The sequence below is a fragment of the Ictidomys tridecemlineatus genome, chromosome 6, assembly GCF_052094955.1.
Source record: "Ictidomys tridecemlineatus isolate mIctTri1 chromosome 6, mIctTri1.hap1, whole genome shotgun sequence".
NCBI classification, from domain to species: Eukaryota; Metazoa; Chordata; class Mammalia; order Rodentia; family Sciuridae; genus Ictidomys; species Ictidomys tridecemlineatus.
Window position 1 is genome coordinate 18,672,358 of NC_135482.1, and position 24,863 is coordinate 18,697,220.

At 39.0% G+C, this 24,863-nt stretch overlaps 1 protein-coding gene across 5 annotated transcripts in view; it reads right to left on the minus strand.

Annotated features, from left to right (window-relative positions):
• Nucleotides 1–2,064: 2,064 nt before the first annotated feature.
• The window catches only part of Ano4 (anoctamin 4), a 384,018-nt gene continuing 361,219 nt past the window's right edge, over nucleotides 2,065–24,863 (minus strand). For 4 of the 5 annotated variants that reach the window (XM_078052935.1, XM_021724481.3, XM_040279417.2 and 1 more), the window contains 6 exons: nucleotides 20,650–20,802; nucleotides 19,371–19,518; nucleotides 13,319–13,438; nucleotides 7,151–7,256; nucleotides 4,906–5,101; nucleotides 2,065–2,847 (listed from right to left, as the gene is read on the minus strand). In XM_078052935.1, the coding sequence (XP_077909061.1) occupies nucleotides 4,910–5,101; nucleotides 7,151–7,256; nucleotides 13,319–13,438; nucleotides 19,371–19,518; nucleotides 20,650–20,802 (719 nt within the window). In that variant the 3' untranslated portion in view covers nucleotides 2,065–2,847; nucleotides 4,906–4,909. Of the gene's footprint in view, nucleotides 2,848–4,905; nucleotides 5,102–7,150; nucleotides 7,257–13,318; nucleotides 13,439–19,370; nucleotides 19,519–20,649; nucleotides 20,803–24,863 lie in introns of those variants that run through there. The other variant, XM_078052936.1, reaches the window with a different exon arrangement.

Genomic DNA, 24,863 nt, shown 5'->3' on the forward strand with positions numbered 1-24,863 from the left:
GTTCACAATAATGTATTATATATTTTATAAATAATTAGAAGAGCTTGAAGACTCTAAACACAGCGTAATGATGAGGAGACGTAAACATTAGTTACTGTTATTTGATCAGTGCACTCCATGTATGTATTGAAATTCATGCCTCGTAAATGTGTCCTACAAACATTTTATTTCTTATGAAGTTTCTCAGAGATTAGAACCTCTATAACCTGCTTTGTCTTTCTCACCCCAATACCTAACAGCATTTAAAGATATTTGTTACATGTTCCTTGTACCACAAACAGGAACGATGGATAAGTGCACTCAGTGGGATAATGGGAAGAAATGAAGAAAGAAAAGAAATGAAGGAAAGGTGGGAGGAAGAGATAAAAGAAGGAAAGAAAAGAATTGTATGCTAGATACAGATCAGGAATTGATTGCCAGAGGCACTTTGAATAACAAAGGTGGAATTCCACAGGCACAAGATATTTCTTGCCATAGAGTACTTAATAAACATTCACCTATTTTTCCAGTGCCTTGAAAGGTCCTATACCTACTTCTGAAAGTTTATGGCCCACTAAACACCAGGAGGTGCTCATAATTCCTCCATTGCACTGGGGAGCAGGAGAGCAGATGTGGATGTATCAAATCCTAGGACCCCCGGCCATGGACATGGGGCAGGGCTTTAGGCACAGCAGTCAAAAGTCGCAGTGCTGAGTCAGGAATACAACTTGTCTTTTGGAGCTTCTCTTTGTATTTATTTCCCAGGGCTGAGGAAGAAATATTTTACCCGATGACTGAAAAAAAAAAAACCCTGTTAATAACCTCTTGTCTTTCAGTGTCCATCAAGTACATGTCCTTCTTTTAGGCCCTTCCCTGTCTAGCATTTCACTCTCTGGAACATCAGGTCAGAGGGAGTGCAGAGAGATGAAAGTAAGAAACGGTTGAACTTCAAGCCTACCCAAAGCCACTCTGGCCAATGATTCCCATCTCAAGGGATGGGATCCTTGGGAGTCAGCTCAGGTGAGTCCGAAGTTAAGGTGGGACAGTGTTAGTGGACATTGTAATGGGTGCACTCTCATCTTTCCCAACTGGTGTGTAGTTAAGGTCACACACACTCAGAAGTAACTAAGGAAGGTAGTTTCTCTGGTTTGACTATGTGTCCCTCAAAGCTTCATGTGCTGAATGCTTGTTTCCAGTTGTCAGTGTTGAGGCAGGTGGAACCCTTAAGAAGTAGGGCCTGGCAAGAGGTGGGTCACTGGAAAAGATCAATGTAGTTCTCAGGGGATCCCGGGTAGTTCTTGTCATAGTGGGTCACAATCAAAAGAGCAAGCCTGACTCCTGAATCTCTCTGGTTTCCTGTGTCAGCATAAGATCTCCCCTTCTTCTGTACATGGCTGTTTCCCTTTTTATTTCTCTGCCATGTCAGGTTGCAACCTGAGTTTCCTTCACTAGAGGACAAAAAACAAAACAAAACAAAACAAAAAAAACAATCTTGAATTTTCAGCCCCCGAACTATGAGCTAAATAAATTTCTTTTCTTTAGAAAGTACCCAGTTTCAGTTATTTTGTGAAAGCAACATACATATATTAATGTGATGGAACTGCAAATTTGTTTGACTGTAGTAATCTTTTCACTATGTGATATATATCAAAATATCATGTTGTATAGCTCAAAAACATAAAATAAAAATAAATTTTAAACACTTTTAACAAGATAGATTCTGTAGTTCCTGAAGAAGACAGTAATTACAATATATTTCCTCCTCCCCAAATAGGCAGCTCCTTCCTAGAATGTTAGAACGTGCTAGTAGGCAGGGTCATAAAAGTAACTATCAATTATTATATTCCAATATCCACAAACTGCGTTTTCATGCTCTTCATAGTGATTTCTAATTAATCTGTTTGATATCCCAAGAAGATAGATGGAAAAGGTGACAAAGAAAATAATATAGCTTCTCTGGAGGGTGAAGTAATTTCTCAGGTGCGTTGCGGGTTTGATAGACCTCACACTGAAGGTCACACTCTGCTATGATGCCCTTAGTCTATGAGAAGAAAATACAACAGAATTTCAGGACAGCCAGCTGAAAATATTCCATGTGCATAAATTTATTTTAAATTTTATTGCATCACATTATACAAGCATTAAACATGGCTTCATGTTGATGACTATTTAAATGTGAAAATTCATCATTCATGTCAGTACGTTTTGGCTATTTACAAGTAAGGAATTTCTATGTACTTTATATATCTCTGTATTTGTATGTACATATGTAGGAATATATGACTATACATATGTACACACAGAAATACATCTATGGCCATACACATAGCTATAGATATGTCATATTTAATAATCTCCTCAGAAAGATCTGAAATTAAAAAGAAAGAAAGAAAGAAAAAAAGTTGTAAACAGGGTCTTGTCTGTGTCATTTGGTGACAGGGAATTAGGACCACATGATGATATCCAAGGAATGTGTGTCCAGGTGTCCGAATACCCTTTTTAGCCCAGTGTCTGTAAAATTCACATGGAATCGAATGCAAAAAAGGTAGCAAACAGGCTGAAAAACAGGCCCAGTATACAAGTTCCCCTTGGTTTTAAAAACTTGAGAATGTAACTGCCCGTGACGTGCATGCTTGCTTGGTCGAGAATTGTCTATGGATAGATAGCAATTGTGTGCTGGACTGCAAGGTGATCTCACAGCAGTGGGACTCCATCACCCATCCTCACTGGGCGCCCAGCCTCCCTGCGGCTGCCGGTGTCTGCAACATGCGCTGCGGTTGCATTTTTAGTCATTCACTTGAATGTGCTTTTGCACAGCTGGGAGAAGTAAACAAAATTCAGGTCCTTGGCCTGGAAATGAAGTATAACCTGGAAAGGGAAAAGAAGGCATCAAGATCTGCTGTGCCCCATGGCTTCCCATGATGTGCAATGCTTTGTCCTGAGAAGGCATTCAAGGAATTTGTAACCCCAAACTGAGTCAGGTGTGGCACCAATATTAGGATGCCTGCTTTACAGAGGAGCAGATTGAGTCAGAGAGCACAAGTGAAGCAACATGGCGACTGTCTTGGGAATGGTGACAGGCACGATGCTTTCAAGAAAAAAATGAACAATGGTCCCTATGGGAGGAAAGCAGCCGGTAGGGGTGAGGCCAGAAGGAATTGCAGTGATTTTGATTGCCAGCCAGCATAGCATCAAGGTGTGGATAATGCCACTCAATTACACCTTGGTCTCTGGCCACCGGAGCTCTCAGGAGCAATTCTCTTTGGTAATGTTTGTCTCCCACCCAACCCAAAGCCATCCGCATAGAGTTGACCTTTCTCCTCCAAAAAAAAATGACCAGATCAAGAAAAGAGGTGATCAGAATGGGTAAACGGCAAAAGGCTTGGAGTACATCACAGAATCCCAGAAGGTTAAAGCAAGAATGTCTCCTAAAGTATTGTCTAGTCCAGCTTCTTAACTTTTGAAAATGTGGAAGCTGAATCCATATGAATGTTCTATGCAAAATCACACAAAAAGAGAAAGGAAAAGCCAGACATAGACTCTGGCAGACCACAACATGATGCTTAACAACAATACAAATCCTGGCTGGTATTCTATAGACTTTATTTGAGATGCATGTTAATTCTGCTCAATAGGCAGGCTCAGGGATGTTCACAATCTTCCTAAAGTCACATAGCCATATAGCAGATATGCTAGATTATGGCTAGCAAAACCTTTCTTGCCTTTAGTGAAGCCAGAGTGCAGTTTGGACTTGAGTATTCAACACCTATGTACCACTTTTATTCCCGTGGGCTTGGGTCTAGGCTATTTTCTCCAAGTCCATCCTCATTATTCAACTCATAATAACCTTTTGGACAATTAACATGGAACTGGGTTGATACACATTTATTAACTTAACCACAAATGCCTGAGCAGGTTATCTCCTATATCTTCGCCTACAGGGAAAGTAAAGAACACAGTGTTCCCCTATGTGTGTTGTTTTTCCTTTGGAGGCCAAATTTGGAAAATGCCTTAAAAATCGTTTTTCAATCACATGAAGGAGAGAGAATGGAAAGGCAAGGAAACAAAAGAAATTCTGTAATAATACTAGCTCATGGAGTATCAGAACAGGGAGCTGCTGTAAATATCTCATCACTGAGGACACTGAGGTCTAGAGAAATGGACTTATCCAAGGTCAGGGAGGAAGTTTCAGAACCTTTTGGTAGGATGTGTGAGAACATTATGGAGTTTTCTCACAATGTACTCACCTTAATCCATCCTACCTTCATTAATCGAAGTGCATTTATTAGGTGCCCTGTGTCTAATATTACGCTAGCTAGTTGGAAGAATAAGGATTATATTCCATAGAGATTTCGATTACTTACAATTATGTTGAAGGAGGTTGAGAACTATTCAAAGTCCATAAATTAACAATACAAATCAGTGTATTTCAATATATGTAGCACTGATGGCAATAAGCAGAGTTGTTTAGGAGGAATGTCAATAGGCTGACAGTCTGGGGAAGACTTCTTGGAGGGTATGGGTGCCGTGGATCAGGAAGCACTGCATGGGTGGTGGAGGCAAGGTCATGCTGGGTGAGATGAAAAGCTGACTTCAACCAGAAAACGGGGTGTGTGGCCCTGGATGCTAAAGAGAACCTCCCGGCTGGAGTAGAGGGAGAGGAAGGCTAACTCAGGGAACACCTGGGCCAGCTCATAAAGGCCATGACTGTCAGGCCAGAGTCTGCAGGGAGGTGAGAAGAGCAATCTGGAGGTGAGAAGCAGGGGAAGATCAAGTTGCAAAGATTCAGGGAACAAACTGGTTTTGGAAGCTTCTAAGGAGCTTATTTTAATCCCGATTACTGGGGCCATGGTGAGCTTTGTTTCAGGGTTTAAAGCAGCCCCTCCCATCCCCAGGCTCCTGGCCAGGCGCACACCTCTGCCCTACCTGGTCACGGCCACTCGTTGTGATGTGCTTTTCCATTTTTCTTCCTCTCCTTTCGTTCCTTCTGGAGGCGCTCCAGTTCCGCCTCGTACATCATCTCCTGGATCAGGTACTTCTCTCTCCTCATGCGATCCCTCAGATCTTTGGGGAGGTCTGGGATCAGATAGGAAATGAGGTGCTTTATACAGAACACGAGGTGCTAGAAACACAACAGAGGAGAACACAGCAGAGTCAGGTGTGTGGTCCATCCTGCTCCGGAAGGAGCTCCAGGGGTTGGCTGGAGAAGGAGCCTGTGGGGTGTGTGGGAAGTGGGATGGGGCTGTGGAGGCAGCGGAGAAAAGACCACTGATGGGTGAGAGCTGAACAGGGTCTGAGTGCTCCACCCAGGGAAGAGGAGGAGCAGTCAGGGGAGAAGGTGTGGAAGGCACCCCTGGAGAGTTCAAAGGAGACCCAGAAGATCCTCCACCCTGGAATCAGGAAACCTAGGAGTGGGTCCGGCTCGGCAGCTCTCACTATCTCAGAGCATCTGTCTATCTGATAAGTCACTTAACTGCTTTGAGCCTCCATTCACTCATCTATAGAATATGTGGTACAGTGGAAATCATAAGAAGACATTTAAAAATGCTTTGTAGATGGCCAAATTTTTTTATGAAACTTGGTCGTAAGAATTATCAGTAGATCCAGGGAAATGCTCCTTTCAGTTTTTGGTAAAACTGCCCCAAATTCTTTATCTGAAATACAAATAGGTGTAACTTTAGAATCATGGTGACTTCTGTTCATCTATATCCTGGAGACCAATAAAGTACCAGATGACAATGTAAAGGCCTTTAGAGTTCTTAAGTATTTATTAACGACAAAAATCGTGTTCAATGGTTGTGCTAACGATTCTTCATTTTATTTGAAACTTGACAAACTTGGCACATAGATTACATACAATTCGGCCAATTAAGAAACTTTTCTGTGTGTCTCCGGTAGTTTTATTTATTTTTTCAATATTTTTTAGTTGTAGATAGACAAAATACCTTTATTGATTTATTTTTATATGGTGCTGAGGATGGAACCTCACATGTGCTAGGCAAAGCGCTCCACCACTGAGCTATAACCCCAGTCTGCTAGTATTTTGAAATAATTAATAATGGCATGTTGAGAGAAAAGGAAAGGTTCTTCTTGAAAAGTTGAATACTAACTGAGTGAAGCTCCCTTGTTATTTTGTCTGAAAAACTGTCAAGACTGTTAGGTTAAAATATCATCTTCAAGTTGGGTGTGGTGGCACATACCTGTAATCCCAGCAACTTGGGAGGCTGAGGCAGAAGGATCACAAGTTTGAGGCTAGCCTCAGCAACTTAACAAGGCTCTAAGCAACTCAGGGAAACCCTGACTCAAAAAACATTTTTTAATAAGGGCTGGGGATGTGGCTTAGTAGTAAAGAGGCTCTGGGTTTAATCACCAATACCAAAACCAAAAAACAAAATCTTCAAAAAGTAACTGACCCATCGAGAAGCTAATTTTCAGGAAAAAGCTGCTTAATATTATCTTTTCTTAGTTCCGTGGAGTGGAGAAAATAACCACGATGGAATAGTCTCCAAATTATGAAGAAAATTTACATTTATGACTAGAGTTGCAGGAATGCCAACTATTTTAATAGCAATATTCTAAAAGACTGAAAGGAAATAGATGATATATTTTTATTGACACATAATACAAGAAATTGCTAGGAAGATTATACTTTATAAGTCTATTTTGAATCTTAGGTAATGAGTACTTATTTGTGTGTTTGAGTATAAATAATTCCATGATGACATACAATCAGAGGTACCACTTGTAATATTCATTCATTTCAATGCTTCCAAACTATGTTCCTTGAATTCCTGCAACAGAATCATCATGGAGGGCTAGTGAAAAAAAAAATCTTAGTCATGAAGTACCAGCATTTCTGTAAACAGCAGTGGGAAACATTGTATTTTTCCTAAAGTTTAAGAATCATGGTCCTGAAATATTAAATTTAGAACCAATGATTTCTGACTTTTCCATTAACAACCAATCAGTAATGGACTTGCAAATATTTCTTTGAAAATTCAAATATTTCAATTAAAGAAAAAGAAAAGATAAAAAAATACAACATAATATGATGATGCTACCTTTGGAAGTAGATAGTCACATTGCAGATACTCATCACTTAGCCTTTTGGATGGCTTCTAGTGACTTCGTTAGGTTAAAGAAAACAGTGGAAATGGTGGAGAAAACTTACCTCAAACACAATGATAAAAGCCAATCGGGCTGCTAGCACGTGCCAGAACTGCAGTGTGTAGCCATAGGGCACAAGTGAATGAGGAGGGTCCCGGTAGTCTCTGTATCTATAAATGCACAAGAGAAAGATACATTCCAAAGTATGATTTTTTATGACCCTCAAATCTCTCCCAGCCCCACTAGATAGTCCTCATTCATTGGAGCAAAGTGTGAAAAGCTTCTTCTGGTAAAATAATATCTCTTCTCCTCTGGGGAATCATCCATGGGGTTGGACAGGGCTTGCCCCTCCCGCTCTCAGCTCAAAGATGAGCCAGACTTCATCAGTAAGACTCATCATCAGTACATCTATTAGAACCATGTGGATTATCACTAAGTCCGCCAGAGGTAAAAGACTGGAATTGCTGGTGGCCATCATAAGTTGTATGGGGAGAGAGAGCCTATTTGAGAATGGAGTAACTAAAACAAAGTGGAACCAGCAGTGGGGTAGGGTCCTACTGACCTCATTCATGTTTTGAGATCCAGTTGTTACTAAAGCTCATGTCCCCTCTCTACTTTCTGATTTTTCTGAAACAATAAATCACTTTGTGCTTAAATCAGTTTACACTGGATTCTTCCACTTGCTACTAGAGTCTTTCCTAAAATATCCTCCAGTAGCTCTTGAATCAGCATTAAATTCCACAGATGTTTGTTGAGCACCTATTTGGGTTCAGGCACTATTCTAGGAGCTTCAATTCATGTCTCTATTTTATCTTCACCATTATCATGGCTATCATAGATGGGAAAACTGAAAAGTGACTTGTCGATGTAATAAAGTTTCCATGCATTTTGAACCCAGTATTCTTTACATTATCTCTAGAAATTTAGAATGATTTGGAATTATTGGTTGCTTGACAGTTTTGCTGTGTAGATATACCCAAATTCCTATCTCAATAAAAAATTACGATTATTTGGGTTCTCATGTGAGACAGTCTCTAATTTCAAAGTCAACGCTGATTTCCATATGAGGATACAGAATAATGTACTCTGAAGAGTATCTTTGAAACATATCAAGGAGAAAAAAAAATTATGAGCTGTCACAATTATCATCATCACAATTACCATCTTAATTAGTATTAGTGTCTATGGATGGATACATAGCAATATGTATCATGATTATTTATCATTAGAGTGATACTTGTGATGAAGAAATTAAGAAGAAATTTATTAGCCTTCAAATTCCTGGTTCTCTTTTTGGTGATGAGGATTAGGTGACCATCTAAAACACTATTCTAACACATGGTTATATAATCTGTTTCTCCACAGGTCCAATAACTGTGCATGAAATTTTAGGAAGAATAAATTTTTCATTTCTTTTAGAAAGAAAAAATAAATTTTTTCTTTCTAAAAGTCTGCATGGATTATTCTACCCTCCATTTATTTTTTGTGGGGTACACCTAGTCAATAACCAGGAATTGTGTTTTCTGCAGTATAGAAAACAAATGTTAATTCCTTTGCTTTAGTTATCTGCATTTCAGATACAGCCCAAGTAAATATTCTAGAAGTAAAGTAGCAATATGCATTTATCATACATATGTCTGACTATTAGACAAAAGTACGTAAAAGAAAGGATCTTAAACTGTTTCTAGAGTTGTCTCGATTGACAACTTAAGCTTTTATACAATAGTGCTTACTATGGCTGAGAATTCTTTTTGATACATCAGTTTTCCCTATATATAGAATTGGAGTCTTTCTGTCTCACACACTACTCTAAAAATTTGGACTACAATTCTTTTATTATATGCTTTTGCAGAATATTATTGCAAATGCTTTCAGTTCCTGCTTCAACCTAAGCCTACCTCTAACTCTACTGATCTTTTCCATTAGGCAGAAGTTTGGAAAAAGGCCATGGGCAGATGCCATCTGGGCCTTTTATTTTGTTTGTTGCAGTGGGAACTTAACCTAGGGCCTCCTGCATGCTAAGCTCTTGCACTCTACCACTAAGCTGCACCTCCAGCCCTGTTTCTCTTCTTTTGATGTGGTGCTATGTATTTGCAAAATGACTGGTTTCCTGTTCTTTGGCACTTGTACAAAGAAAACACTTCCTTCTGCTGCTGTAGAAACAGCCATGAAGACGAGTTTCAAAGCTAATAAAATCAAAGTCATACTCTTTTAATCTTCAAAGACATTAGGTAGTCCAGTGGCATTAATGTTTGGAAGAAAATTTTCGAAGGGACTCAGAATTGTTTTCAGAAAATGACTTTTCAGTTCTTGGCTTCATTTTTACATATAGGAAGGCAGACTATTCCCTTTTAGCTTAAGTTGATGCATTTCTTAAAGCTGCCTCTGTTTCTTAAGAAATGGATGACTGGCTTGTAAACAACATTTTTTCTAGCACCAGCAGATATAGTTACTTCATTCCCATTTTCAAACTGTGAAAATGAGAGTAGATATGTATCAGAAAGAGTAAAAAGTGAACCTCCTGGGACCCCCCACCCAAGTTAAGACATAGAACGTGATCAGTGGTTTATAAATTCTTTGCTCCCATTCCCAGCCACCCTGTGAAGTCACTGCTATTCTAATTTTTGTAACAACCATCCTCTCGGTTTTCTTTTAGAGTTTTGCCACCTACATAGGTTTTCCTAAATAAATAGTGCTTGGGTTTTCTCCTTGAACTCTATAAGGATGAAATCATAATGTGTACATTTTTTCTGCAATGGCATCTCTAGTTGTGCAATATACTTTTGAGGTCTCAATTTTATCCCATTTTCTATGTAGCTGATAACCACAACAATATCTTTATCCTTTTCATTTCTATACATCATTAAGATCCTCAGGTACAAAGGATTGGCCCAATCATAATTCTTAATTTTTACAAGATGAATTTGTTTCATTCATGGTCCTCTTTTAATTAATTTTCATATTGATTTATTTAATACTTTAATCATATAAAGAACTCTCATAAATCCAACATGAAGCCCCCAAACTAAAATACGACCAGGAACTTACAGATACCTCTATACTCCTCCTTCATCCCCTTCCTCTGCTTCCCCTCTGCTGAATTTCGTTTTGATCAACACATATTTGTGTGTGTGTGTGTATATCCATACATTTGTCTGCATATTATACTGCTTAGTTTCATTTGTTTTGAACGTGACCAGAGGACACTATACTGTATAGTTGTCTGGGGCTTATTTTTTACAGTACCACGTTACAAGACGCATGAAGCTAACTTTTCACTGCTGTACAACAGATATCTGTGTGCATATTGTACAGTCGTTTATATAGTATATGTTTAGATTTACTCATGGAGTGGTCACTTGTGTTTTCTCTCCGCTTCTCGAACCATGGAAGGCCTTGAAACAAAACTCAAGTCCACCCAGTGCAACAAGTTCTCTTTTGTTGTGGGCCACAGAGGAGTCGGGATGACGTATGGCATTTTTTCCAGAAGTAGTGGTTGAGAGGTGATGCCAGCGAGCCATTAAAATGATGACTTTCGAGTTCTCCCAGAGTTCCTGTTGAGTTCCGGTTGAGCTCTCGCGGGGATTCCTGAAGAGTTCGAATTGGTTGGGGAAGTGCCGTAGGAGGGATTTCCGGTTGGTGGTTCCTGGAGGAGCCGCGGGGCTTTCGGGAGAGTTCCCGGGAACGTGTGTGGAGCGAGCTGGTGGAGTTCAGAAATAAAGTTTGTTCCTCTTGAGTGGCTCATGATTTGTGCCCAGCCAGACTGAGGCACTCTTTGGGTAAAAGTTGGCTGCAACGATCTGCATACTACTCTGGGTTCTGCCTTCATTTAGTTTTGGCTAGAGGATACCAATTTTTCTTCCTAGGTCATTAATGTACTTGAGAAGATATTTAAAAAATTTAATCCACATGTTCAGAAGTTTTCAGCCTGAGAGCTGTTTCAAGTACACCTGTTACATGACTGAAAATAGAAGTCCCATGTTTCTATTCTATTTTTCATGATGGAATATATACATCCAACCCACCTCTGTATTCCATCCCATTTCCCTGCTTCCTCTCTCCTGAATTTTATCTTTATCATTAACACACACACACATCAATAAATATATACATATTTGTCTGAATATATATATATACACATATATACACACACATATATATATATATAAAACCCTCAATTTAGAAACTTTGAATAAATCTGAAAATACTATTTTAATATAGTTTTACACTAAATAATGCTAAACAAAACATCCATAATTTAAATTAATGATAACAGCATTGACAATCCCATTCATATTACTAATCTGTAGAAGGTATTTTATGCTATTATGTGGGACAAATAGGAAGAATTATGAGTCAGGAAGCAAAACTTGAGATAGGCTCTCCATTTTATCTTATTTATTAATGACTGAAAGGTTCTTCAAAAATTATTTGGTGTTTTATTTTGAACCGTTTTATACCTGGACTCCTGCATGCCTCCAGCATTGCTTGCTTGATCACTCTATGTATGTGGTCTCATGAGCACATGGAACATCTATTGAAGCAGGGAGGCATCAACTACCTTTGCTTGGTTGCTTACTCCCCAACCAGCCTTCAGCAGGGAGCAGGACTGTACTATTTTCCAGCCACTTTTCCTCATTTGACTTGTTCATCCATGTGGAAGGAGGAAAGAAGTCATCTGGTGTCACCTGACAGTCATTGGATCACCCGTGACGTGGTATGAGTATTTAAAGGGGTGGACTATGTGCTGTTGCTGCATAGCAATGGGGCCCACCTGGCTTCTCTTATGATTTCTTGTCCTATTGGAGTTAGCTGTTCGTGCCCAGGTTCATTGGACATTCATGTCTCCATTGTCAACATGATGAGTATAGAGTGTGTCGCTTGTTCTTTTAGGCCAAACCACTTTCCACTCTCTAGGGTCTAGCTTCTTAGACTGGGACTAAGCAAACAAATCTGGGCTTCTGTATGTGTCAACATCTAGCTTATATGCCTTTGCCCATTTCACTGAGAAAAGAACTATAGGCAAAAGAAAGAGAACTGGCGAATACACTTTTCAGAGTGTCGTTAAGAGGGTAACTTATAAAAGAAGGGTCATCTGATTTGGGCTCACAGAAAGCTGAAAATTCCTATCCAAGGGCATTGTTTATTAACTCCAGAAAGAACTACACTGGAGCCTTGGTATTACAGCTCTTCCCAGAGAGTCCTTTCCAGGTCTTTGCGGCATGTGGGAGAGTGTTACAGAGTGGCATGTGGTCCCTTTGCTAATGAATCTATTTAAAAAAAAAACACTATGATGAAAGTTAGGAGCCTTGAATTCTACCTCCAGTCTTGTGTCTTTTTAGACAAATCAAATACCATGACTGGGTCCTCTGCTTCCCATGCTGTCAATGAGGGGTTGAAATGGATCATTACATAGTCCCTCTATCCAAGGGTCCTCATGTTTTTGCTACTGGGAAAGCACAGAACATCATGATGGGAAATCCATAAAATTCTTATAACATCAACCAAAGTAGTAGGAGAAAAGATGCATTTGAACTTGATTCATTAAGCTTTTGATAAGTGATTTTCTCATTTGGGATAATACTTCCTACCTTAGAAGGTTGATGTGATTATTAAATAAAATAACAGTTCCTGGCATATGGTAGGTGCTCAACAAATTCTTGTTCACATAATATTGAATAGGTAAATATTAAGAGGAACAGCTTGATTTCCTCTTAGAGGAGGAGACAGAGTGACAATAAACATGTGTTGCAGAGGCTACTAAGGTAGAATCTGCAACCAGCTGGGACTCTGCTCATACCTCTGAGTTGCTGAACATTTAGAAATGTCATGTTTTTAAGTATGGACAAGAGGGAGAAATGAACCAGAACAAGTGCTCTCAACAACTGTCACTCAAACCACCTGTTCTTGGATCAGCTATATAAGTCTTCACCACTATATTATCAGTTTTCCCCTTTAAACCAGAAGTTCTCTAACTTCAACTGCACCTGGGTGCTTTACACTACTGATATCTGAGTTTTAGCTCCTGGGAGTCTGTTTTAGTTGGCTTGGTTAGCACCCTGACAGGAGGTGTTTTTTTTTTAAAATTCCACAGGGGATCTATAAATGCACAGTCAAAGCTGTGAACCACCATTTTAAACCCACTTAACCAGAAAGGGGTATGGGAACAAAATCTCCCCTTGGGACACTGAGCCCAGCTCAGGCAGAGCCACTCTCAGAGTTCCACACTTACCTGCAGTACTTGAGAGGAGTTCCTGAGAACTCACTGCCATCAGATTCAGGCTCAGACCGGTTCTCAAAGTCAGAAATTCGAAACACAGACAAGCTGGCATTCACATAGCCAACCATGCACCTGAAAGAGAATACAAATGTTATAATTAGAACACTGATCAGCCCTCCACCTCTAATTCACTCAAGGTTTTCTTCATAGAAGTCCCCCCGCAGTTGCAGGTGCCTTGAGCTACCCCTACCTTGTCGTAGGAACTGAGGCTGGGATTTACTGAAAAGCCCTGGGCATGTTGCATCAGGAGGGAGTCATTTCTTTTTTCCTAATCCCTTTGGTGCAGAATCATCATACAGAACATCATGACCCCAACCGATGCTTCAGCAAAATAGGTGAAAGAGAGAGCCCATGATGGGCATCAATCCGCATGGGAGTCACAGCCCCTCTTGTTGAGGATAAACACATACACAAATGCATTCCTTCTTTAAAAGCGAAGGAACTCATTCCAAACACCTAGAACCTGATAGGGCAAACACGGTCCCCCTCCCACCCAGAACTTGCATCATGTGCGCCAGACATGCTACACTCTGAATCCATCCCACCCGGTGTTCGGGCCTCTTTTCTGTTGGAATTCCTCACCCTTTCTTATTCTTCAATGGTCAGTTGAAACACCATCCCTTCTGGAAAGACGTCCCCACTGAGAACCACACATGACTTTCACTCTGTGCTGGGAGGCAGTGCGCTAGAATACTAAAGTCTTGGGCTTTAGGGTCAAATCTTAGCTCTGCTGTTTTCTAGCCACATAATCTTGGCAAGTTACGTGATGTGTGTGTTGCGGGTAGAGCACAGAGGCATGGGGGATTGAACCCAGGGCCTTGCACTTGCCAGGCAAGTGCTCCACCACCGTGTTACACTCCCAGCCCTTGTAACTTCTCTCAGAGACAAAAAGCACCCGCCTCAGAGGGTCATTGTGAGTATTAAATTAAATGATGGATGTCCAGCATGTGCTCTGGTGCTTAGCCTCCAGCAAGATAAATGTGAGTGGTGATTATTCATGTTATTTATTTCTTGCACCTAACGAGAGGGCCATAAATAATTACTGACTGAATGAATAAATCATAGTCTTGATTCTCTTCATTAACATGTCTGATGTGATTATCCTGAGCTGCTGACATTAAGCCAAAATGGTGACGTGAGCAGTTCTACATGTTGTCTTGCTTGAGACAAATCACTGGCTCTATCATGGCCTTAAAGAAATAAAAATCCATCGGAGCTCAAAGCTCCATCTGTCGAGTCACTCACAGGTTACACAAAAGGTCAGTGGGTGTGTGACATGCCTCCACCTTCCCCTATTTTGACTTGAAGAGCTGTTAGGACTGATGGCTCCCTCATCTAGGAACTGCCCAGAGCTTGACATGAAAATAAATCAGTGCCTTGATGGCTGTTAGATGTCACAGAGAGGGGGCTGGGTTTTATGAAATACAGACTCTAGCAGAGCATTCTCAAGAGCTGAGCAGCAGGAAGAGAAAGGCGCTTTAGAAACTGACCCCACACAGGCCCAGCATTGAAATGGAATATTCCTGACTTCTCCTGCACTCTTATCTCACAAAGCAGCCCTGAGGCTTGATTGAGATTAAAGCTTCTGTCTGTTGCTCACTCTTTTTAAAAACATTATTGACAAAATCTAAATTGAACACCTGTCCCATGGACAGTATCCTTCATTTTTCATCCCCAAGAGTAAAGAGGATATATCTGTGAACCTATATATTAAGTATATGCACGTAAAGCCAGTCACAAGCCCATGTTGAAATTGCGTCTTTAATGAGTGGTCATCACTCCATCTGGGTGCAAAGAATCAAATGTGGGCCTAATATAGGAACGTGTAGTCTTCCCACAGTCAGAGAAGAAGAGGGCTGCTCATGCTGAGCTCTCCCGGCATCTTGCTAATTCTTTTCACCCCGGTAGAATCTTAGCTATTGCCAACATCAAACAGTTGAAGCTATCATGATGACATGGTTTGGATGGGAGGTGTTCCCTGAAAGCTCACGTGTAAGACAATGCAAGAAGGCTCAGAGAAGAAACGATTGGGTTGTGAGAGCCTTAACCCTATCAGGGATTTCATCCCCTGATAGAGATTAACTGAGTGGTAACTGAAGTGGTAGGGTGTGGCTGGAGGAGGTGGGCATGGCTTTGGGTATATATTTGTATCTGGTCAGTGGAGTCTTTCTGCTTCCTGATCTGTGACGTGAGCTGCTGGCCTCTGCCACTACCCTCTCCCGCCATGATGCTCATCCTCACCTGTAGCCCTGAGGAATGGAGCTGGTCTTCTATGGACTAAGACCTCTGAAACCATGAGCCCTCAAGTGAACTCTTCCTCCTCTAAAATTGTTCTGGTCAGATCTTTCAGTCACAGCAACAAAATTTCCCACCCTTTTTCTATATTTAATGCAGCTGATGGTCTCCATGGGTCAACTCACTCATGTACTGTTAGAGTAGGAGGGACTCAGACAGCAGCAGATCCCACAGGGGAAGTGAGTGGTACCAAAACCAAGAAGATGGGTGGGTGGGTGGTGGAAGAGGCATCAGGTAAAGGAATTGCTGCAGTGATAATGTCAATTTTCTTAAAGGGGAGGTAGGTGGGCTCTGATGGCATTATCAAGAATAGAAATTCAGAAAATGTCTTATGTAAGAATAGCATTGTTTGAATTAGGAAACATCTGTTTCAACTAACTCCTGGAAACATCACATTCATTTTAATGTGAGAACTAGAGGTTTAGATCAGGGCTAACGCACTTACCTAGCATGCACGTGTGCCTGGGTTCAGCACCCCAGTACCACACACACATATATCCCAAACAAAAGCAAAACAAAAACATCAAATGTAAGAGTTCTGCTTTTAAAACCTTCATTACTTATTGTTTTCAATCCTTTCATATACAGGAACGGGATGGACCAGTGATCATTATCACCAGTTTTAAGAGAAAGAGCAGAACCAGAAGTTGACTTTAAAGTTTGTGGATTTCAGAAAAAAAAACTCACTGAAGAATGTTTTTGAATTATGCTACCAAACTTGTCTTTGAGATTTAGGATATTGTGGCACCAATGCCCTGGAGGTAGGAATCAAAGGCTGAAAAAGCTAAGGGAAATTTGACTGGTTTTATACATTTAAAATCAAGTACGCTTTATAGATAAAGGTTCTCAGGCTAATAAGATGAAGATAGAAGAAAGTTCTGATTTCATTGCAACTTCTGATTTGTTGCAATAAAAATGTCCAGTATTATGAATGAGATGAGAAAGACCTCTGCACAGTAAACTTTATCTTTTAAAAAACAACTTTGCGAATGGCGATGGTATCAACTCATTTAAGTGATTCTGACTTTGTACAAATATGTTACTTATTATTCATTAAGCAATATATCTGTAGGTAATTCTGTGCACATTTGAGCACTGGGTCCTTGATCAAGGTTTTAACCCCTTATGAATCGCTGTTTTTATGGAAATATCAGCTTTGATTTATATCACTAACTAAAGTCATCATTTGGGGGCATATACTTCACGAGAACTTTAAGGCCTGCATGTGTCTCCATGGAATGTTTCAAAAATCATTACCCTATGTCTTCCTGATAATGAAATAATGACTTTATTATATTCAGTGGGAGAAAAGTAATCCAACTGGTTATTTGTGCTGCCTGGAAAAATATTTAGTTTGTGGACTGAAATTTTAACTCTAGTCGGCAGAAAAATTTTATAGTACACATCTTCATGTTTTTACCTCATAACTTTTGTCTCTTGATGCCTGCTCAGAATTCTGTAAGCTTCTTTCTAAAGAACTCAAGTAAAGACACCCTGAAAGAGGAGGTGACCTCATTTGGCAAATAATGAGTAATCTGAGGTCAAATCAACCTAGCTAGAAGAGAATTAATATGTCTGGAGGAGAGAAAAAAACATTTGGAAAAAAAACCTTTGTGTACGCAATGTGTAGCGGACATTGTTTCAAATCATTCATTTTAAGATCTGACTGTGAAATGAGAATGTCTCCCCCTTCCCCACAGTGACGCTACTGAGGATTTGATGGCTGAGTATCTGTGACAATAGAGGGGCTGTGCTTGGAAGAAACAGGTGTAAACGACGTGGTCCTCATTCTCAAGTAGTTTACCCTGTGGTTGGAAATGATACCCACATCACAGCCAGGAACCACCAGAGGCAGACCGAAAGGTGCTGGCACAGGTGTAGGTAAAGAAAGGTTGTTGGAGAAAGGAGATTCTATGCCAGGAAAGGCCAAAAGAACAGTAAGGAGGAGACACGGATGAACCCTGGAGTTCTGAAGAAGCAAGGAGATTGGGTTTGGAAGGAGGACTTTTGCTTGAGGTTCAATTTAAACTGAAATATGGCATTTCCTTAGCTGGAAAGGAAATAAGGCATAAGTGGATTTGACGACCGCATATCCTGCCCCACCAAACCCATGACCTTGTAAAATTTGACAAAGTTATTACTAAGCTCAATCATTTCTAAAGCATTTCTAAATTGGAAAAAGAAGAAAAAGTCCTGAAAAAGTAATAGAGTTACTGCTGCGGCAGAAAATAAGATTCATGAAGAAACATATGTAAATACAACTCTTTGAAAACAAGAAAAATGACCAATGGATTAAAAAGGCAGATCTATAAATCCAAAGTGGCAGAGGGCTCTTAAGTTAAAGAGAAAGGTTTACAGAGAAAATTAGAGCCCCGAGGATACCCCATAAAACTGAAATAAGGAGGCTATTAGGTAAATTTTAATCATCATGAACATAACCTAGCAGAATGCTAAATTCTGAAAGCTTTGGTTTACTGTCTGCTATGCAGAAATGTGTCCATTGTATTTTTTTAGTTCTCCAAAAAACAAGACAGGTTTCACCATTATTGGAATTAGAAAGAACTGAAATAACCAGTAAGACCTAAATCCCAGGGGTTAGTTGAGCCAGATGACCATGTCCCCTTGGAACGGAGCTCTATGAGTGTGCTTTAACTTGGTGTGGCTCCAACAGCAACTCTGCCTTCTGATTCTGGATTTAGCCTCCCTTAATCTTTTCCTGCTCCTCAGAGTGAGGATAATTACGCATGTCCCAATCACAGGGATGTTTCAAAAAATCAAATGCAAAATATGTTACAGTAGCTTGAATTAAGGTAAGCCTTTTTAGGTTGAGCCAAGCAGAGAATGTTGACAACGCGTTGTGATTAGAAAGAAATGCTGGGTGGTATAGTCTAGGTCTTTCAAATTTCTCTTAAAATGGGACGGTATGCTCACTTAAAGATGCTAGATAATTAGTAGTATTTCATGGCCACGTGATTATGGTAGTAAAGAAACTCACAGAAGTCTCTTCAAATAGCTGGATTGTGAGTTTTATTACATTTCTCAATCATACATGCCTTAGTGCATTTATGCAGAATTAATAATAAAATTGGACCCAGGCCAGGTATGCATAATTCAATGAACTTGATTTGGAGGCACGTTACTCCTTTGGGCTGATCAAACTATAATGGCTACGTTGGACACATCTGTTTGGCTCAGACTGGTGAACCAGTAGTAGGCAGCAGCCCAAATGAGACTTCTGGGGCATCCAGAAGACCTTGTAATCTTAAAACATACTCCACTCTGACCTACAGTTCCACAATTAGATTATTATTTTGACTTTATGGATTTTTAAAGTATGTTAAGACTTCTTGAACTTTTTTTTTTAAGCACAGAAAAGAAAGTGAGGTAACTCATTACAATGCTGCCTAGGTTTCTATCTATCATATATATAGTGGCTGACTTTACAAACAGAATTGTGCCCCAATTTGACTGAAGAAATACAGACACTGTCTGACTTGTTTGATCCTCAACCCTTCAGTAGATATGGGATCTGTTGTTCTTCTTTTTGGCTGGAAATATAATTACATCATAATTCCCCGCCTCCCCACCATAGGCCTTATTATCAGGCTTATGTGCCACATACCCCAGGCCAAAGGATTCTCCTTCAGTGCCCAACACCACACAAAGGCTAGGAAATGAAGATTTCAAAATGGTTTTGCAGCCAACTTACTTTTGCCCAGCTTCTCCTTGGCCTGCACAAGGTCCATATTTATAAGCATACACCAAGCGAGGGATAAAGTCAGATGTTATCGCTATGACAAATGCATTTGTAATAACAGAGAGAATCCCAATGCCTTCAAGAATTCCATACCAAATTCCTATTCAAATAGAAATGGGGTATTAGCTCCATGTACATCAGAGGTGGTAAGTATGAAAGCAATCAGAGTAACTTGTTTTCAAGTCCTTTCATATTTCCAAATACAACTGAAATTAACAGTAAGAATCTGTGCTTTCAAACACCTTGGCGTTTAAGGAATTTCTGAGAAAGTGCCCATGTGCTCATGATTTAATGATCAGGATCAGACATAAGTCAGAGAATTCTGGTCAATGATAAGGCCCCAAAACAATCTGAAAAGATGAGCTCAGTCAAGGTCAAGCTGCCACCAGACTGGGAACTCCTTAAGAGTATGGACAGGGTCTCTCCTGTTTATCTTTGGGAGCCCAACCCCTGAGACATGGCCCTGAGTAGGTGCTCACTGAATGTGAGCTGGTTTCATATGGAGGTTAAAAGCCTATTGTGAGCAAGAACATCTATATTTGATTCTCTTACACACATATATTGGCCGAGCACCTGCCTACTCTGCCCTCAGCACTGGATGCACAAATGAATAAAAGACAGTTTTTGATCTTGGCTCTCACGAGAACTGCACCTGATTCAATTCAACATCTTTGGTCAAATACCAGTGCTCATTTCTGCCCTTAGAAAACTAGATTTTGTTTCATGTGAATCAAGAAAACACTAGGAAAATGCAATACAAAGTTAAGCAAATGGAAGATCAATTTTTTTTTGCCCACATTTCTTTATTGGTGCATTATACTTGTACATAATGGTAGGATTTGTTGTACATATTTGTATGTTCACACAATATAATAATATAATTTGGCCAATCTCACTCCTTAGTACTTCTCCCCAGAAGATCTATGTTAAAAATTAGTGATGAGAAATCAAAATTTTAGATTCTAAAGTTTTAAGCTAGAAATAACCAAATTAAGAATCTATTTGGGCATATATTCTCTAGCAATTAAAATGATAAATTTCCAAATAGGGCAGCTTTACTTCTTATTTGATATTATTTAAAACTAATCAAACCATTTTTTGCAAGAATTACACTAAGTATTAAGTCATTTTACATGGAAACCATAAGAAAAAACTAATGTTGGGTGGCTTTTAAAATTTTATCCACAAGATAGCTCATAGTGCTTTTTAAAAATGCCTGAATCCAACTTACCTATGTCTTTGGCCCTTGAAGCTAAAGGTCTCCTCCATTGTGTGACAAATTTGTAAGCATCCAGTCGAATTTCAATGATGTTATTCAGTAAGGCTAGAAGTGGTGCTAGGGGAAAAGCTGCCACAAAGATAGTTGTGAATCCAAACTGAAGAACTGGGGAAGAGAAAAAGAAGGAGAACAAAAATGTTGGTTTTCCATTACTGTTTTCAAAAGGAAATGATCTGAATGTGACATTGTCTTAAGTGATATTTTTCTGATCCAGACGCACAGGGGACATCTCTTGCAGAAAGATGACCAAGACATTGGATCAAAGGGCACTACCTGGGGCCGGGAGTAAAAGTATCCTTGGGAACAGGAAGCATGCTTAGGACCCAGAGGTTGTTTTCTAAATGCCATTCTCAAATAAAAGGAACCAGGGATCCTTGGATTCCCAAATTGTGGTAGAAAAATAAAATGTGAGACTAGGATATCTTGTAATGCCAGAAAGTAAGAAAGCACTCAATAAATGATGGGGACACATCAATAGGATACAGAACAAACTTGAAGGCACTCTCTATGGTCAAAGCCAGAATCATTTGTGGAAAAAAAATAAATGATAGCATTGGATTATAACTAACACTAAGCATTAAGTCTACATTGATATTGATATAAATATAAATAGATACACATAAATGATAAAGGGGGGAATTTAGGTAGCTGTTCCTTATGGTAGAATTCTAATTCATAAACATAGAAGGAATGATGAAAATAGAAAATCCACCACTCATTAGATATCACAGTAATACTGTTGCAGGCAAGAACCATCAAAGAATGCTAAAATTAGTGGGGGCAGGGGAGGATACTGAAGAAAATAGGACATTTCTTGATTCAAATAATTACAAAGGGAAAAAAGAGTATCTTCACAATACAGCAACCTAGTAGACATCACCTTACCCACATGATCAAAGTCAACATCACCAGCAATAAGACATATTGCTGTCACACACCCCTGGTAGGATGCACCTTTTCTTTCATGTTCCTCCTCCCCTCAGTCCTCTTGCATTAAAAACTAGATCTTGGCTAGCTCAGCATTCAGAACCATTGGTCTCCAAATCCTATCAATTACTCTTAAAAAATCTCTCTCCTTTATTCTTCTTATTCACTGTCCCCACTTGAGTTCAGACTGATTTTTGTTTTAATTGTAGATGGACACAATACTTTTATTTTATTTGTTTATTTTTATGTGGTGCTGGGGATCAAACCCAGTGCCTCATGCGTGCTAGGCAAGTATTGTACCACTGAGCCACAACTCCAGCCCCAGAATTCAGACTGATTTTTTTAACTGGCTTCTCTACCTCCAAATTTTCACCTATTTTCCCCATCGTGGCATTTTACATGTGCCTAAAATATTGTACAAGCCCTTTGCTCACCATCTCCCTACATGAAAAAATTCAGTAGGTTCTCATTGCTTATCGAATAAATCCCAAAATTCCACCATGCCATTCAAGAATCTCAATAATCTGATTCCATACAAACTTCCAAGTCTTATGTCCAAAGGTTGTACCCTATGCCCAGACGAGGTTCCCAAACAGTCCTTCACTCTGGCCACACCACACTTCTGGTTTTGTGGAAACATATCATATACTCAATGTTCCTGTCTATGCTCAGATGAAAGTCCATTCTTCCTTCATGGGTAAGCTCAAATGTGCCCTCTTCTGGAGCCTTTTGGTAGTACTGCCTCCTCTATGGCTACCACAACTCCTCTCACCACCACACAAAGAACTTCCTCTTGATTTCATGGCTCCTTCTTTGTCTTTTCCCCATTGCACTGACCTTCACGAAGGTAGGGATGGAGACTTTGTGTTTCCATTTTCCATACGTTCACTACATGGTTTTGTGTATGGGAGGGACTTAACAGATACCAAATAATGCTGGTTCAGTGACTGACATGTAATTACAATGAAAAAAGACCAGGAAAGTAAAAAACCAACCAAACCAAACAACACACACACACACATACACACACACACACACACACACACACACACACACACACACACTCACCTTATTATTCAAGTGGAATAATACCAGTAAAGATAATTCTTATAATCACTGAGGGTACTAGATATTTATTTAGACAGAAAAATGCAAGGCTCACTAAAAAAATAGTTCTCTAAGATTGAGTTTACAATGAAAAATACTATTGGTTTAAGAGGAAAAAGGAAATACATTTAGTTTATTGGTAACTTTCTTTTATCTGACATTTATCAAATTTAACTAGTTAAATATTATGACCTATAATTAATTCAAATAACTGCTTTCACAAAGCTCAGGTGTGACCTATGTGATATTGATCTTGAAGTGATTAACTACAATGTCCAGTGTCTGCTGCTTTCTCAGGAGGTTCAGGAAAGAGGTTTATTGAACCATAGTCAGATGGAATTTTTTAAATTTTTGGAAAAACCTTTATTACAGAAGTAATATAATAAAAAGCACAGAGAATTATTTTTATTATAATTATATGGACAATACTAGTGTAATTAGGCAAGAACAACAAAAATGCAATGATTAGAAAAGAAAATGTAAAATTATTATTTGTAGATGACATGATTGGGTCATCTAAAAAAAATCTAGGAAATCTAAAAAAAATCTAGAATCTGATATTATATCTTGGCATATTTGTGTGGTACAAAGTTAACATAAAACCAATGATAATTTTATATACCAGCAAGACAAAATAAAATAAAACTAGGTCCGGGAGAATAGCTCAGTGGTAGGCTATGTGCTAAATATAGCATGTGCAAAACTGTGGATTCAATTTCTAGCACCCAAATATAAAATAACTCCCCAAAACAACCCACAAAAGAACTATAAAAACATCATTTGCAATTGCACTAAAATTCATTAACTGCATGCAAATACATCTAACCTGAGTTACCTAAAACCTGTACAGTAAAATCTATAAAATCTTGCTGAGAAAAAATGCAGAAAAATAAATAAATGCAGAAATAGACCATATCTATTAATTGGAAAATATGTTTTCCTCAAATTGTTTAAGGGGTTCAATTCAATTCCAGTCAATGTCTTGATAAGGTTTATTTGTAGAAATTGGAAATCTTATTGTAAAATGTATATGGAACCAATTTTGAAGAAGAATAAAGTTTAAACTTCTGTAATTTAAAGATACAGATAAGAGAGTTAGAAGTCAAGTCACTGATAAAGAAAGTAAGGATATTTTTTTGCAACTTATATATCTGACAAAGAACTTATGTCTGTAATATGTCAGTGGCTTCCACAAATCACTAAGAAAAAGACAGATTCCCATTAAAATTATGGGTTGGGGTGAGAAGTCAACAAAGATATCCAAATTGCCATAAGCATATGACAAAGTTCCCAGCATCATTAGTCATCAGGAAATTTCAAATTAAAGCTATGGTGAGACACTACGACATACTGATCAGATAGCTAAAATTTTGTAAAAATACCTAATGACTTTTAGTGAGTACATGGAATAACTGGAGCTCTTACGGTGCTAGTTGAAATATAAATTGGAACAACCCAACTTTGAAAAGCTTGAAAGGGTCTACTGAAGATTGACAAATGCATATTTTATGGTCAGGTAACTCCAATCCTACATAAATTCCCAACAGAAATATTTAACTTATGTGACTGAAAACACATGTTACAAATATGTTCACATAAGCATTATTTAAAAGAGCCCAAATCTGGAAATAAATATCTATTACCAGTAGAATGAATGAATAAATGTGGTGTATTTCTATTTTTAGGAGCCAACAAAATGTGCAAACTCACAATAGTTCATCTATTGTCACACTGATGCCTGCACTTCACAAGAAATTTGGCCTGTTTTGGAGAAGCCTAACAGAGGCTTTGACCCCTCTTAAAGTATACCTATCCAATACCTCAATTCTTATTTGTGGTTAAAAATACATTCAAAACAGGAGAGACTTGATTAGTGATGTGGGAGTCAGTGTGCTGGATGGGGGCAAGGTAGCAACTTGGGGCATATCTGAAAATAGAAATGCAAAAAAAAAAATCACATGACTAAAAGGAAAGATGAGATGAATGTTAAAGACAATCTGCCTGTTTCATAATTTTGCTTCACGTGTGTATATCTTAGGAAGACTATACAGCAAAATGAAAATGGAATTCTACTACCAAGAGCAACAGGGAAGAATGTTATAAATATGATATTGAATGAAAGCAGCCAGTTA